The 15,292-nt window shown below is 37.3% G+C and overlaps 2 protein-coding genes across 4 annotated transcripts in view; one reads left to right on the top strand and one right to left on the bottom strand.

Annotated features, from left to right (window-relative positions):
- The window catches only part of sardh (sarcosine dehydrogenase), a 54,875-nt gene extending 53,046 nt beyond the window's left edge, over nt 1-1,829 (top strand). For all 3 annotated transcript variants that reach the window (XM_052567157.1, XM_052567159.1, XM_052567158.1), the window contains exon 21: nt 1,165-1,829. In XM_052567157.1, the coding sequence (XP_052423117.1) occupies nt 1,165-1,293 (129 nt within the window). In that variant the 3' untranslated portion in view covers nt 1,294-1,829. The remainder of the gene's footprint in view (nt 1-1,164) is intronic.
- LOC127966274 (dopamine beta-hydroxylase-like) lies at nt 1,790-14,545 on the bottom strand. Its single transcript, XM_052567160.1, has 12 exons — nt 13,967-14,545; nt 12,193-12,339; nt 11,600-11,857; nt 10,766-10,942; nt 9,527-9,629; nt 8,591-8,757; nt 7,955-8,098; nt 5,613-5,651; nt 5,284-5,343; nt 3,909-4,036; nt 3,320-3,479; nt 1,790-2,981 (listed from the first exon to the last, which is right to left on the bottom strand). Exons 1-12 carry the CDS (start codon nt 14,291-14,293, stop codon nt 2,847-2,849), a joined length of 1,845 nt encoding a protein of 614 aa, XP_052423120.1. The 5' UTR covers nt 14,294-14,545; the 3' UTR covers nt 1,790-2,846.
- Between the last annotated feature and the right edge of the window lie 747 nt (nt 14,546-15,292).

The following is a 15,292-nucleotide window of genomic DNA, read 5'->3' as shown; positions in this document are numbered from 1 at the left end:
ACTTTCCTTCTACTCTGAAGCACAGAAGAAAACATTCGGAAAAAAATGTCCTGCTCCTTCCATTTCGTGCATTAACAGTGAAGAGGGAGATTTCAGGCTACAAAAGGATAATATTAAACTTCAGCTAATTCATCACACAGAACATTAACCAGGGCTTCAAATTGTGTTAACATGGTTGTACATGTAGAAAAAAAAATGAAGAGCATAACCTAAAATGTAGCCCACAAGAGGTTTTGTCAGATACCAGTGTTTTACTACAATCAACAACAAACACTGGCCAGTCATCATGTCCAGTCAGGAACAAATGAATCTCAGCATGTTCTGTCAAATAAGTCCAGGAAGTCAAAAGATCGATTCGATATCAAATCTTACAATGGTGCGTACTTTAGATTTGTTACATTAGTGTATTTACTGGGTGGTTGTTCATATGACATGTAAATAAATCAAATATAATTTTTTTCTATTCTTAAGAAATTCAAACAATAAATGCCTTTTTTTTGTGGCTCTTCGACAGATCACTTGAATCGATCAACTCTTCCTCTTTACTGGTAATAGCACGTAATAAACATGAATGAATGTCAGAACGTACAGTATCTCGTTTCAACTGCGGAAAGACGTCAAATACTTATTACACTCCCTGAAATGCAAATCAATTCTAACCTTTATGTATTGTGTTTTTTTTATGGATTTTTGGGATGGTTTTCTCTCTAAACGTTAAAATAAACCTGCCATAAAAATTGTGGGAAAGCTTACAAAATCGGGCAGGGGACCAGATAAATATTTTCCCGACTGTAGAGTCATTGTACAACATTTTTCGCTTTAGTTAGTGTAGTCCCAGCCGCTTACTGCCTGATTCTGAGCAGCAATCAGTGGATATCTACCAGTGTGCCAATTAAGACTGCAGTGTGCCCACTTTAAGAGGTCAGGCTAGTTTTCCAGCCACTGCGTCTTGATCTGGACTCCACAGGGTCATGCCTGCAGCTCGCTCAGATTTAATTAAAAAGAGATGCAACCCCTGACAAACAGAGAGAGAAAGAGAGGGAGGAGAGAGCAGAGCTCATGTCAATCTGAGATATGAATGAAAAAATAAATATGCCTTTTAATTTCAATCATAAATCAATGTTAAGCTCATCTTGAATTTGTCTGTGTTCACTTCTCCCCCAGGTGAGCCCTGATTTCGTCCGCAGCGGTGAATTCACTCTGGAGAGGATGGGTGTCACATACAAGGCTACGGCTCACCTGAGATCTCCCTTTGACCCCGAGAACAAGCGCGTGAAGGGCATCTACGGCTGAGCCGAGCCAGAATGAAACTGATCCAGACTGATTGAGTGTTTACAGACCTTCATCCAACACATCAGCAGCAGCATTCCAGACAAAACGAAATACTCCTCACTGTCTTAAAGGGATGATTCGCCATAAAGGAGCGTAGAAGAACACATCCGAACTCAACCCATCTTCCCGTGCCTTTCAATTTCATGGTTTTCAGAAAGAAATCAATCATATTTTTTCCGAAAACAACATTTTAGTGAGCAATCATGAGCCCGTCTCTTATCTTTTTTGTACTTGATTTGAATATTAGTGAGTGTTTTTGTGGAATAGCTGTGCATTGCAGATGTTAGTCTTGGTTAAATGTCAAATAACATTTCTAAAAATAATAAAATGGTTTAATTACTGTAACTTCTTGTCAGATATAAGTCTGTGGAATTAAATAAGATGCCTGTGGTGTTTTGTGTACTGTTTACAAATCGTATTGTATGCTGTGTTTTCCATGATTTCTGCATGTTGAGTGAATTTGCAAAATGCATGAAGATTAAAACCTAGTGATGTCATATTTGGAACTCTGCAATCTGACATATTGACAAACTGGAATCCAATTGTTTGTATTAATGTTTTTCTTTTTCTTTTGATAAAAATCAATTCTTTTAATTAGCAAGAATGTATTAAATTTACCAAAATTACAGTAAAGCAATTTATAAAAGTATCAAATATTTGTTTTTATTATAGATAAATGCTGTCCTTTTTTTAACTTTCTATTTATCAAAAAAAAAAAAAAACGTTTACACAAAAATATTAATCAGCACAACTATTTTCAACACTGGTAATATTAAATGTTTCTTGAGCAGCAAATCAGCATATTAGAATGATTCCTGAAGGATCATGTGAAGACTGTTTCACAATTTTACCAATTTACAGTATTTTTGATTAAGTAAATGCAGCCTTGGTTAGCAGAAGAGACTTTAATAATGATGTCAATCATAATAATATAAAAATAATAGTAATATAATGTTATTGTTTAAAAAACATTAGAAAAATCTTACCGATCCAAACTTTGAAATTGGATGCACACTACATATTTTGTCAGATTTAGTAGCTCAAGTGTACAGTATAAATGCTTTGGAAAAATATCCCACAATGCATTGCACTCAAATCCAGTGTGGAGGAAGAACAGTAAATAATACCACAAACAAAACTAAATTCAGAATAGTTATTTAAAATGGTCGTTTTTATTTTTAAGATGTAACCGTATGACACTCATGGAAGCAAGAATTAAATGATGTCCTAAGACAATTTAGCATGCTACTATTTGAAAGGTTTATCATTGCATAATTGCTCACTATTTTGCTTACTATTTTAAAAAAAAGTAGATGGTATTCATTGTGTACTGCACAATCATCCTTAAAAATGCTGTTCCTATTTCCACTACACAGCACCTTCCCACATAGCAGTAGTGTAACAATAATCTAAACACAAAACAGTGCTTGGGTAACTGATCTGATGTGATTCCAGGCTGCAGCATGAGAGCAGGAAAGGTTGAGCTCAGCGGGAGTCAGATGCATGTGTGGGCATCAGACGCTGCTGTCGGGCTTGACCTCTGTAGGGTTGTTGTTCTCAGAGGACGCTCGACGGCTTAATTCACACGGGTACGGGGCTCTCTGGAGCGCCGCCGTCACCACCGGTATCTCCTGATGCTCCCATTCACCCTAAAAGACAAGAGAACTTACCATTCAGAGAGATTAACTGACTTGATGCTTGATGCATTTCCAATCTGGCAACATACTGCTTTGCAATAAAAAAAAACAATTATTGTAGGGATGTTGTGTCCACAGTCTGCTGAGACACATGTATATGCAAACACCATGTATGTAAAAGTGAATTTTGCATCCAAGAATAATGTTTTTGTGCGAAAATATTGGTAATTCTCACCATGCACTCAAAGTTTATTATCACATCTGTTTGGACTGGAAGAGTCTAGCTGCAAATAAGTGAATGCATCTGAACTACTCTAGATGGTGAAAGGGTGGTTTAATGTTGTGCTTACAGGAAAGAGCTCAGCGGTGGACTGGTTGCAGTGCATTGAGATTGGGGAGGTAAGGTAGAGGGAGTTCAGCACCTCCCCGCTGAAGCCGTCCCAGGACAGCGAGGAGAACTGCTCTTCCACCGTAGTCCCGGGACAACTGCAACTGTCACGTCCTTGAAACCTACAGAGAGGACAGTAAAATCAGACCTTTAATTGTTCACCTCATAAGGCCACAAACCCACTTTCATAATCCACTTTATTCCACTACAGCATTGTGATTGTTTATTGTTTTTTTTTTAAGATGGAAAAATGCAATTTGCCAGTACAAAATGGATGAATACGAATGTCATCTGCCTTTCTTTGTTTTATTCATTGCTGAGGAAAACCTATTTCTGTTTTTTCCGTCTGATTTCGTAGAGGAAATGAAAGCATTCCTCTTGTCCTCAGGCAGATATTCGTTTTCATACGCGCTGGTTTTTGTTGTTGGAGGCTGACTGGGTCAGAGCGGTGAGAGCTAATGACTGTCTGGGACGAGTTAGACGCTCGTACAGGAGGGTCACATTTGCTGTTTTTGGTGGTTTAGGAAAGTTTCTTTCTTAGATATTTGCACCTGTTGATGAGACTGAAGTATTTCTGCAGGTAATCTGTGTCCACGTGGCTCTTGCACAGCTCCAGCTGTGTGCGGGGGTAATAATGGACGTAATTCACACACATTTCTTCCATGATCCCAAACCCCCCCTGCAGAAGAGAGACAAGAAAACCACTGGATTTGAAGTGAATAGTGGCTAAAATCTCTCTCTTCCATAAATCGCTCATTCACACTAGCTTTAGAAGACTTTGAATATAACATACATATTGTACAGACTGGATTTGAGGCTTTTAACCTGTCATTTTGGAGCCAGTCCTCTTTCACTTTTACAGAAGAAAAATCATACAGGTTTGGAAAGACATGGGGGGGGGTATCCTTTTTGGGGGGAACCATTGCTTTAAGGGAGAGGTACTATGGGTACTATTTTGTACTCTAAATTTCGACATTGTAAAATTTCTTGGCATAAAATAACTAAAATGGATGTTTCCTGGTATATTTGTGCCAACTTTTGGTTCATAATATAAAAGTAATAAATCATGTTTCACAATAGGTAACATTGCTAAGGGTTACATTAGTAAGTTTTTATTTTATTTGGAAAAACTTATCTTCCTTGGCATTTTTCATTTTAAGGGGGAAATAAAAGGCACATAAATGTGTTTTATTATTAAATTATTTATTAAATGAGCGACTCGCAAAAGGGTTAGTTTTACCAAGCACTGATAAGCTGATCACATAAAAAAATAAAACAAATTCACACAAACATGTATTTAAAAATAAAAGTCTTATTTGGTTTTATGTAATATGTTCAATATTGAATATTTAATAAGGTGATGCATAAGTTTATTTTTAACATTTACCTTGGGGATAATAAAAGAAAAAAGATGAGATATGACAAAAAAACAGTTTTATTAAATAATTTGTCAAATGAGAAACTGACAAAGGGTCTGAAAATTACCAACCAATGATATGCTGATCACATAAAAAAAAAAAAAAGAAAGAAAAAAAGGTTTTCTTGGGTGTTCAATAATATAGTATATATTTGTATAATATTTTTGTCTATTTTGCATATTTCAAAATGTTACCTGGGTGAATACAAACTATTCAATATGACAAGATAATTATTATTTAATTTGACCGTTTATTGTTGATTTGAAAAACAGAATGAATCTTGTTGAAATGTAATAGTGTATTTATGTGAGTTTCATTTACTTTAAGCAGCTCTTAAATAAAGTGTGTATTGTGAACTTATATTCTGCAAAATGATGTCTGAGAGTTTGTCCTGTTTGATTTCCAGCCAATCAATCTGTAACATCTAGATCAAACATCTACCACACTAAAGGATGTATTTGGGTGTATTTGAGTAGTTTTTTTCAGTCTTGAGCAGTGTTGGACTTACCATGGTAACTTTGTTCCTGTCTTCAGTGTTGTACGAGCACTTAGTGACGAGAGCGTCGCCCTGTGGGGTAGACAAAAGCACAAAGCAGCGATCGCACATGATCAGATGGGGTTTAGCACTCAGCTATTTGTAGAACGTGCTAGAATGAATGTCTCTTGGCAGGTTAGCATTAAATTGGCAGGCTCAGCCGTGTGTGGGTGCTGGTATTGACTGTCTAAATGCAGCAGATCTGTGCTTTTGTTGGTGGCTTGCTGGCTCCAGGCGTTTCCTGTCTCTCTGTCTCTCATCTAAACACACTTCAGCTTTTACATGTGTGACGAGAAACTTACTGGCAGAACAGTCACCATCTTCCTCAAAACACGGATAATCTGCACAGAATGGGAGAGGTTACAAATGTTAGTATTTGCTTTTTCCTGAGTTTTCTTTTTTAATGTATGTAGTATTTGAACCAAAACCGGATATATCCGTTCACAGCATCCTAGGATCGTGTCAGGTCGGTGTTTTTGTGGTACTGAGGTACTATAGTACAGTCAGCGCAGCAGATGGCAATTTACATGATAGCCCTGGTATTTTAAAGCCATGGTACGTATCTAAAATAATATGGTAATATTCAAAAGGCAGCATAAAAATAAACCACTTCATGTTTACATGTATTTCATTTAGGGATTTTTATTATACAACTGTGTGTGCGAGCGTGATAAAATGGTGTGGGAGTGACAGAAGCATCAAGTGATCAGGTACACCGCAGGGAATCGTGGGTAGTTGACACGTCTCAAGCCGTGAGCAGTGTGTCGCAGTGTGACATGATGTACTTCATCTGAAACTGTCAAAGACTGCATTCATATCGACTGAGAGACTCAAAGAGACACCTTTACTTTAAAAGTATTGAAGCCAGCTGCAAAAGAGCTGAAAATTAATGGTGAGCAGTTACAGCATCTTAAATGTTCACAAATCAGCATATAATAATGATTTCTGAAGGATCATGTGACACTGAAGACTGGAGTAATGATGCTGAAAATACAGATTTGATCACAGGAATAAATTACATTTTACCATGTAAAACAGTTATTTTAAACTGAAATAATATATTTTTTTAAATGTTGTTTTTTTATCTAATAAATGCATCCTTGGTAAGCATAATTCTTGAAAAAAAAGTAAAAATGTAAAAATGTACAGTGTATTTTAAAGTCAACATTTCACTTCCACCATGTGACTTGTTCATGAAATTATGGAAGCCCGTTTCTGCCAATGAAAAAAAAAAAAGTTTTTCTTTTATCTTTTATTTCACAATTAAGACTTTTTTCTCACAATTGCTAGTTTATATCTCACAATTCTGACTTTTTTCGCAGAAATTGTGAGATATAAACTTGCCATTGCGAGTTATAAAGTCCAATTCTGAGGGAAAAAAGTCTGATATTTTCTCAGAATTGCAAGTTTATATCTCACAATTCTGACATAACTCGTGTTATAATGTCACCATTGCGAGATCTAAACTTCATCTTCAGCTGCAAATTTATATCTCAAAATTCTGGAAAATGTCAGAATTAATTTTTTATTCAGTGGTAGAAATGGACTTCCATACTAAATGTAGCAAGAAACTCTTGATTTAATAGATTGGGAAGTGATTTGGATTGTGAACATCGTCGTTGGTGGGTGTGGTCGCTGTGTGATTGGCTGAAAAATTTGAGGGCTTGATGATGTCAGTAGAAAAAGAGTTGTTTCAGTGGTAGGGTTATAATGAATTATGCACAGTAAAACAAGGGAAATGCAGTTTGAGGTGAAAAGGCACATTTTTAGGTTGTACACATGTTGAGAACCAAACTTAAAAGGATAGTTCACCCTAAAAATAAATTTCTGTCATTAATTAATCATCTTCATGTCATTCCAAACCTGTAAGACATCTTCGGAACACAAATTAAGATATTTTGGATGAAATCCGAGAGCTTTCTGACCCTTCCATAGACAGCAATGCAACTGAAATGTTCACAGACCCAGAAATGTAGGACATCGGTTAAATAGTCCAAGTGACAGTGGTTCATGCATGATACTCTCCATAATGGCAGAAAACGTGATTTGGAGGAGAAGAATTGTTGAATAAAGACGTTATTTTCATTTTTTTGCTCACAAAAAGTATTCTCATAGCTTCATAAAATTAAGCTTGAACCACTGTCACATGGACTATTTTAATGATGTCCTTACTATGTTTCTGGACCTGGGAATATTTCAATTGCATTGCTGTCTATGGAGGGTCAGAAAGCTCTCGGATTTCATCAAAAATATCTTAAATTGTGTTCAACAAAGGTGATGAACAAAGGTCTTACGGGTTTGAAACAACATAAGGGTGAGGAATTAATTACATAATTTTCACTTTTGGATGAACTAACCCTTTAATAGCCCAAACTTAAACTTGGAGTAACACTTTAGTATAGAGACCAATTCTCATTATGAACTAGTAGCTTATTAACATATGGACAGTTTATTAGTATTTATCAAGCACAAATTCTGCATGACCATATTCTACATCCCTAATCCTATACAATACCTAAACTTAACAAATACCTTACTAACTATTAATAAGCAGTAAATTATCAGTTTTTTGAAGCAAAAGCAGGTTAATGGTTTATTAATAGCGCAAAATGGGACTTTAAAGTGTGACCAAACTTGGTAATACCTGGTAATGAGTGCTGAAATGTTTGTCCTCCTGTACCACTTCCACCTCTCTGCCTCCTCGTACCAGGACGGTCCTCACCCCGAGTCCAGCCAGATGAGTGTGCAGCTGGGACGCAAAGATGTGTATCCCACCTACAGGAAGAGCCTGCAGGACAGAAAACACAGCTTCAATAATTCATACGCGAACTATATTTTGATATTTTATGAAGGAAATGTGAGTGATTTTAACGCCAGGGTGTTCTGAGTGATCACATTTTTGCATGATTTGCCCCAACAAGCCACATGATTTTAACTATCATTCAGTTACATAACAATATTTGTAACATTATTTCTCTAGATGACGGGCTTTTTCCACTGTGGGCTGGTTAATGAGGTTTTTATTACAGCATAAATGAGAGTGTTTTTCTTTTTTAATGGGGAGTCTCTTGCTATTGTGTAATTTGGTGGATATTTTCCTTAATCTGTTTTCAGGAAGCCACTCAAAGTGTTTTATTTGAATTCGAAGGCTGAATGCAGTCAGAGCTGTATGTACTTGATTTATCTTAGAGTCAGAATGTAGCAGCTTTGGCTGCATCTTGAATTTATTTGGCTGGCTTTAGTGAAGTGCAGTGTTTAGGAGTGTGTGTGGCGCGCGGACCGTCTGTGTGCATTTGGCGGTGCAGTAGCCAGTCAGCTGGAAAGAGGGCTGGCGGGGAGGAATGGCCATGACAGGGGTGTAGACTAGCCCCAGCTCCATGATGCCTGCGTCAAACCTCCTCAGAGATGGAGTGTACCACAAACGAATGCCTGAGGAGTCCCTCCGTCCTGTGACAAACACACAGAATGAGTCAAGACGAGATGTGCACTCAGAAATTAAACAAAGTGACCTGATGAGAAGTTCAGAACAGAGATTGGCAAAAACATTAGGGCATTTCTGTACACACAGTTTCATCAACTACAGGCACAAAACTGAAAACAATTTTTCTTAACTTCATTTTACTGGTAAAGAATTCAGTGTAATAAATTAGTGACCACGGGCCTGAGGTTAGTCATTTGCATAAAATGCATCCAAACTCGTCCATATATGTTTTTTAAATATATTTCTGTGCCAAAATTTATGAATTGTGATTTTATTAAAAATAAATAAATTATATATATATATATATATATATATATATATATATATATATATATATATATATATATATATATATATATATACATACACACACATTCATTGTTACATTTTTTAATATAAAAAAAATTACCTTTCTGTATTGTTAAACTAATTTTACAATTTCTACTGTCTCCTTCTTAATTTATTTAGGCTGACAAAAATTGAGACATATTACACAAAAGTAATTTAAAAATGTAAAATAAGTCATTTTTATTTGATAACTGAAGTAAATACATAATGAGGTCATGAGATGACAATGTAGCATTCTAGCACTCTTAAATCATGTCTAATACTTCACATGCTAGTTTTTAAGGATTGCTAAGCAGTGTATAGTGTATACTGTTATGCAGCATTCTGAACCTAGTCTTAGTCAGCTGGGCTGAAGTGCATCTTTGACACACTTTATGTGATGGATACCTGATAAAAGGAGAGGGTTGTGGTAATGAACTTCAAGCCGAAGGAACCTAGAAGAACCTTCTCCTCCCAGAGGCGAGCCAGCATCAGCAGGGTAGAAGAATGGCTGCGTGCACAGACACACGTACAGAACTTTATATGAACTTTAATAAGATTGATTGGGGTGCAGTGTAGCTGCTGATTTATGCTTTGCAGGCTAAAAGATATTGGAGCCAATGCACAAGAAGCTAATGCCAACTCTGACTCAGTCAGAGCCAGAAAAGTCTCGTAGATCCATGACAGATCACAACCAGAGGTTCAATCTACTTTTAAAACTTACGTGTGGAAGACCTCTTTACATAACCGTCCTACTTCCACCTCCAGTTTCTCGCCCCATTCCCGTGTCTCTCTCTATCACACTCTCCTGGCTCTCACCCACTCCCCCACTAAAAGACAAAAACTGCAATCTACTGAAGAAAAACATCTCATTTTTGCTACATAATCTCATCTCTCCAGCTTGACATTGGCAGCTAGCAGAACACATGATTTGTGTTTGTTTTACTCCATCCAATCTCATTGGAGGCCCGTCTCTCTCTCTCTCTCTCTATCTCTCTCTCCGAGCTCGGCATCGGGCCTTGGCTCCATAACTGATTTATCAGGACGCCTCTGCTTTCAGATTGGCTCACAGCTCTGCTCAAACCATGACTGGCACCTACCTAGAGTGGGCGAATTGGCACAGATAAAGCCCATCTGTATGTTTGCCTCCTAAAATGGACTTCTAAAGACGTTCATAATCATATGTTCTGTTTTTAGCTCCCAAACTTAGCACTAAAGAGAGAGAATCTGATGTAGAAGATGACCTCTATCAATGTGATTCATGATGAAACTTCGAAAGCATGCGGTCAGAAAGGACAGCCATAAAAGTACTATTAAACTAAAAGGGGAAGACCTTCATTTGGCTCATTTCCTCACATAAAGCAATTAAGTGGCTTGATATATAGCAAATGTGACCACTTTTATGGTCATTTTATGGAACTTTGTGTCTATTTTGGAGCTTGAGACACCCTGGTTATCCTATACTTTTATAGGAAAAGAGCTGCATGAACATTCTTCAAAATATATCTTTTTATGTTCTTCAAAAGTAAGCAAGCCATACAGGTTTTGAATGTCATAGTAAGCTACTTTTAACAGAATTTTTTAAATTGTCCGTTACTATAATTCTGTAATATGTATTTTAAATGCAGTATGCAGTAGTTCACGTACCTCCGCTCCCATGGCCCAGGCAGCCAGAACGTGTCGGCAGTAATTGAGTTTGCGGGGCTTCATCTTTGAATCGCAGGAGCCGCTGAATTGAGGCACAGTTTCCATCTGAGGAGAGCATTCAAACACTTCCATGTGATGAACGATGGCTTCATTACCAGGAGTGATCACAGACTCGTACTGCAAAAAAATAAGAGTCGTTTGTTTTCACCATTAATAACCAAGATTAAGACATGTAAATTGATTGAGGAGAGGAAAACAAGTTAAAAACAAAATTTTCCTTCAGAATGTGCAAAAAAAGAACAAAAAGAGGTGCATTGTGCAGCATAAAAGAAAGCGCGATCCTCAAATGGATTTTGGAATTGTCACACTTTATTTTTAGGTCCAATTATTGCTATTTTTTAACTTATAACTGCTACTTTTGCCTCTGAAAACTGCTAATTTGCTGCTTATTAATTAGTAAGTAAAGTAGTTGTTAAGTTAGGTATTGAACAGCCGATGTTAGTAACAGGCAAGTTAATAAGCAACTAGTTATTAGTGAGAATTGGTCTCTATACTAAAGTGTTACCAAAATATTTTGTAGAAATGTTTGACTTAAAACCGAGATGCTTGTGTGTGATTCACAGAATTATTGTGATTCGCTGTGCAATTATCTGAAATTTGTCTTTAAATAGAAAAACAATTAAAAAGCAGCATAGTAGAACAAAAATGTGTTAAGTGTGTTTATTATATTCAGATCCAGTTTTTACATCACCCTATAATCTCGTATACACCAGATATATAGGTATCATGTCTCTGAAAGTTCAGATAGAAAGGTTAAATGTAATTTCAGGTTACCATAACAATGTGGTTCTTGGGCATATTGGGCGGGAGCTGATAGATGTGGCACCAGTAAGTGGTTTCCTGAGTGGGGATGATGACGTCAGGGGCCAGGACCTCCAGCGTGAGGACATCTTTAGGGAGAGCAGGAGACGGAGCGTCTGGACGCAGGAGCAGCACTCGCTGGACGCCAGGCTGGAGACGGGATATGTTGAGCTCTCGCAAAGATAGGATGGGTCGCTCCAGCACGGCGTAGAGGATGTGCACAGTACCTTCCTGGAAATAAGGATTCCTTTTGTCATTATTTATATATTTATATTCCAGACCTATATTTATTCTGCGGAAAAGAGCAGCCTGAACATTCTGAAAAACATCTTGTTTTGTATTTCAGGGAAAAAAAGAAAACAATACTGGTTTGGAATTATATGAGGGTATATAAACATTTAATTTGGTCTATTTCCTAACACTTCCATTTAACATTTAAGCCAGGAAACAATACTATTAACAATACTATTATTTTCTGACTCAGTATTATAGTCCACATGTCTGTTTGTATTACCTCTACCCTCTCTATCTGCTATTCTGATTCATTTGTTAACTACCGCACGCACCTCTATGATGTAGTCGTGCGGGTCGCAGGTGCTGAAGGGTCTTTTGAAGAGCAGGAAGAAGCCTTCAGTCGACTGATGAGTCTCCAGCAGCTCATAGTCCTGCTGAGTGTCCAACATCACTCGGCCTTCATTGTCACTCCAAGCATCCTAAGAATATGAAATGCAGTCAGGAAAACATCATTTTGACTACATGTATGTCTCTATACCATTCAAATGTTTTACGTCTTTTATTAAAGGAAGACCATTTCTGCGACGAAATAAAGTAATCGTGGATTTTTTTCCTCACAATTCTGATATAAAGAAGTCAGAATTATAAGAAAAAGTTTGACCTGAACGACAAAATTCTGTGGGAAAAAGAAAAGAATTACAAGATATAATTGTGAGGTATAGGCTCGGAATTTGCTAAACAAGGATCAGATTTTTGAGTTTATAGCTCACAATTTGGAGTTTATTTCTTGCAAATTTACATTTATATCTTACAATCTTTTTTCTACTATTTTCTCATGTTTTTTTTTTTTTTACTTGTGAGTTTATATCTCACAATTCAGATTTTTTTTTCCTCAGAATTGTGAATTAATGTCTAAAGGCCATTGTGAGTTCATATCTTTTTTCATATCTTTTTTTTCTCTGAATTTATATCTTGCCATTCTGAGTTTATATCGTGCAGTTCTGACCTTTTTACAACTTATAATTGCAAAGAAAAAGTCAGAATTGTAAGATAAGAAGTGACAACTAATACAATAAAAAATACAATAAAAATAATAATTTTACAAAATACACTTTTATAACTATTATTTAATATAAGATCCTTCAGAAATCATTCTAATGTGCTGAATTTGCCAGCCATTTCCCAGCCCTACAGTGTTTTGACTCACTGTCTGTAACTCTTCTTCTTGACGAACGCTGTGGGAGGAAGGCTGAGCGGCTGGCCATACAACATTTATTCAAAACGAACCGAACTGTGCAGTCCAAAGGCAAAATCATGAAATAAATCATGCATAATGAATGAAGGTGGGCCATGACACACACATGACCTTCTAATATCAAGCACTTTATTTGGGGTGCGGCAGGCAGAACCCGGACGTGAGCTGTTCAGCTGGATGTTAGGAAGCAGTGTTGCACTACACGACTGAACGAGAGCTCTGTGTGTGTGGGTGTCTACTGTAGCTGGGCAATCATAACAAGATCCAGAAACCAAGACTTTTCAGACTCAAGGGTAACAGAGAGAGCTTGCTCTGACACCGGGGTTAGAAATTTGTCTTCAGTCGTCCATTATTCAACAACAAAAAAAATCTCAAGTTGAGTGCAGCCTTCTAAATAGTTGAATTCAGACATCATTTACTCAACTTCATATTCTTCCAAACCTGTGACTAATGTTTCTTCTTGTTAAACACAAAATACATTTTTAAGGCAAGACACACACACACACACACACATATGATTATGTGGCGAGTGGGGCGGGGCCGAGAGGCGTGGGAACGAGGAGTGAGGCCAGGTGTAGTGATTGGAGATGAGCTACACCTGAGCCCCACCGCTAGTATCGAGTCCCGCCCCACTCGCCACAGATAACATTTTCATTTTTGTGTGAACTATGTCTTTACGAAAAACAAAAACCCTCATATTGACAAGATGCTACATTATGTTGCATCATTTTTTTGCTCATCTCAAACACGTATTTTGCAAAAGCACATAATCCTACACCATCCCTGGAGCAGCTTTGCAATACCATAAAGCAAAAAGCATCATAAAATCAAATCGTATAAACTATTCTTACCCCAAAATAGGATTTGTGACCGTCGTCCCACAGAAGGACCAGGTCGGCATTTGTGGGCTCTCCCCGATCGGACATGCCCAGCAAAACACCATGGCGGAGCTCTTTGACTTTCAGCTCCAGATAGACCTCCTGGGTGGGATAGCTGATGTTCCAGGACAGCTCCATCTGACCCGAGGGGTCTAAGGGGATGTGGTAGGCCAGGGCGGGTCTGGAGTGGACCGCAGGAGCCTGGTAAGATGCCACCAAGAGCACCACCACAGTGGCCAAAACGGTGAGGTACATGAGGGTGACGTCTTGCAAGCGCAGGTCTTTATTCAGAAGACGCATTGCCTGGGTCGTCTTCTGCTTGAAGGCCCTTTTGGCGTCTTTGAAGATATTCTCTCACCTCAAGTTGTAAAAACGTTTGGTTAGATTTTTTTTTGGGTATCACTCACTTGTTTCCTCTGCTGTTGTTCTTTGTCATATCCGTCGTTTTTTTATTATCTTGACTTCAGATCCGGTTTAAGTTTGATGTCTCCGTTGGTAGATGTCCACTGGTCCCCGTCTTGGTCCACTTCTGCTGGCTGTGGACTCTCTCTGGCTTTTAAGAGCACGACCCTGTGACAGCCTCTACTTTATCCTTCCTTAATTCTATTAGCTGGGTTAACGAAAATTCAATTGTTTATTTTGCCCCCTGGTCAAACTTTTTTCCGACATCTGCTTGTTGTGAACTAGCAGGGCGGATTTCTGTAATGAGAACTTCTTTCAGTGATGTAGATGTGAATAAGCACATGGTAAATACATTCTGTTATTCCCACTGCTGTAAGGCTTTTAAATCTGTAAGATGCCATTTAATTGTTTTGCATTTGCCTGTTGCTTGTCTCATGTATTTACTCTAAAAATAACAGCATAATTATGTGCATTTATACAATTAAAAAATACAAGCAACTAGCCTAATCCTAAACCTAACCCCAAACCTATAGTAAGTACATTGTTAATTAATATTGTGCAATTACAGTGTAATAATAGGTTAATAAGTGTAACAAAAAAGTATTGATGTATCAAGTTAATACTTCATGTTTAAAAAAATAATAATTATAACAAATTCTCAACTTGATAACACATATCTAAGATCCTTTATAAAAAGATTGTACACATCTGTTATTTATTTTTCATAATTATGATAATCATTTGTATTTTAATTATTATTATTATTACAAAATGGCTATGGGATCTCTGCGACTGCCAAAATGTGCTTTATAGTGCATCACAACAATTATGATTCATTGATATTGAGGTCATATCAAAGATGTCTGTTTGGTGCCTGGGAAGGATTTTTTTTTTCCT

The sequence above is a fragment of the Carassius gibelio genome, chromosome B10 (genome assembly GCF_023724105.1).
Source record: "Carassius gibelio isolate Cgi1373 ecotype wild population from Czech Republic chromosome B10, carGib1.2-hapl.c, whole genome shotgun sequence".
In the NCBI taxonomy this organism is placed as follows: Eukaryota; Metazoa; Chordata; class Actinopteri; order Cypriniformes; family Cyprinidae; genus Carassius; species Carassius gibelio.
This window is presented reverse-complemented; position numbering and strand designations above follow the sequence as displayed.

Coding starts and splice junctions, on each gene's coding strand:
- LOC127966274 (XM_052567160.1), bottom strand. CDS start 14,293: ATGCGTCTTCTGAATAAAGACCTGCGCTTGCAAGACGTCACCCTCATG. Junction 8,758..9,526: donor CAACCCTCTCCTTTTATCAG/GTATCCATCACA, acceptor TGTTTGTCACAG/GACGGAGGGACTCCTCAGGC. Junction 3,480..3,908: donor TACTTCAGTCTCATCAACAG/GTGCAAATATCT, acceptor TCCTCTCTGTAG/GTTTCAAGGACGTGACAGTT.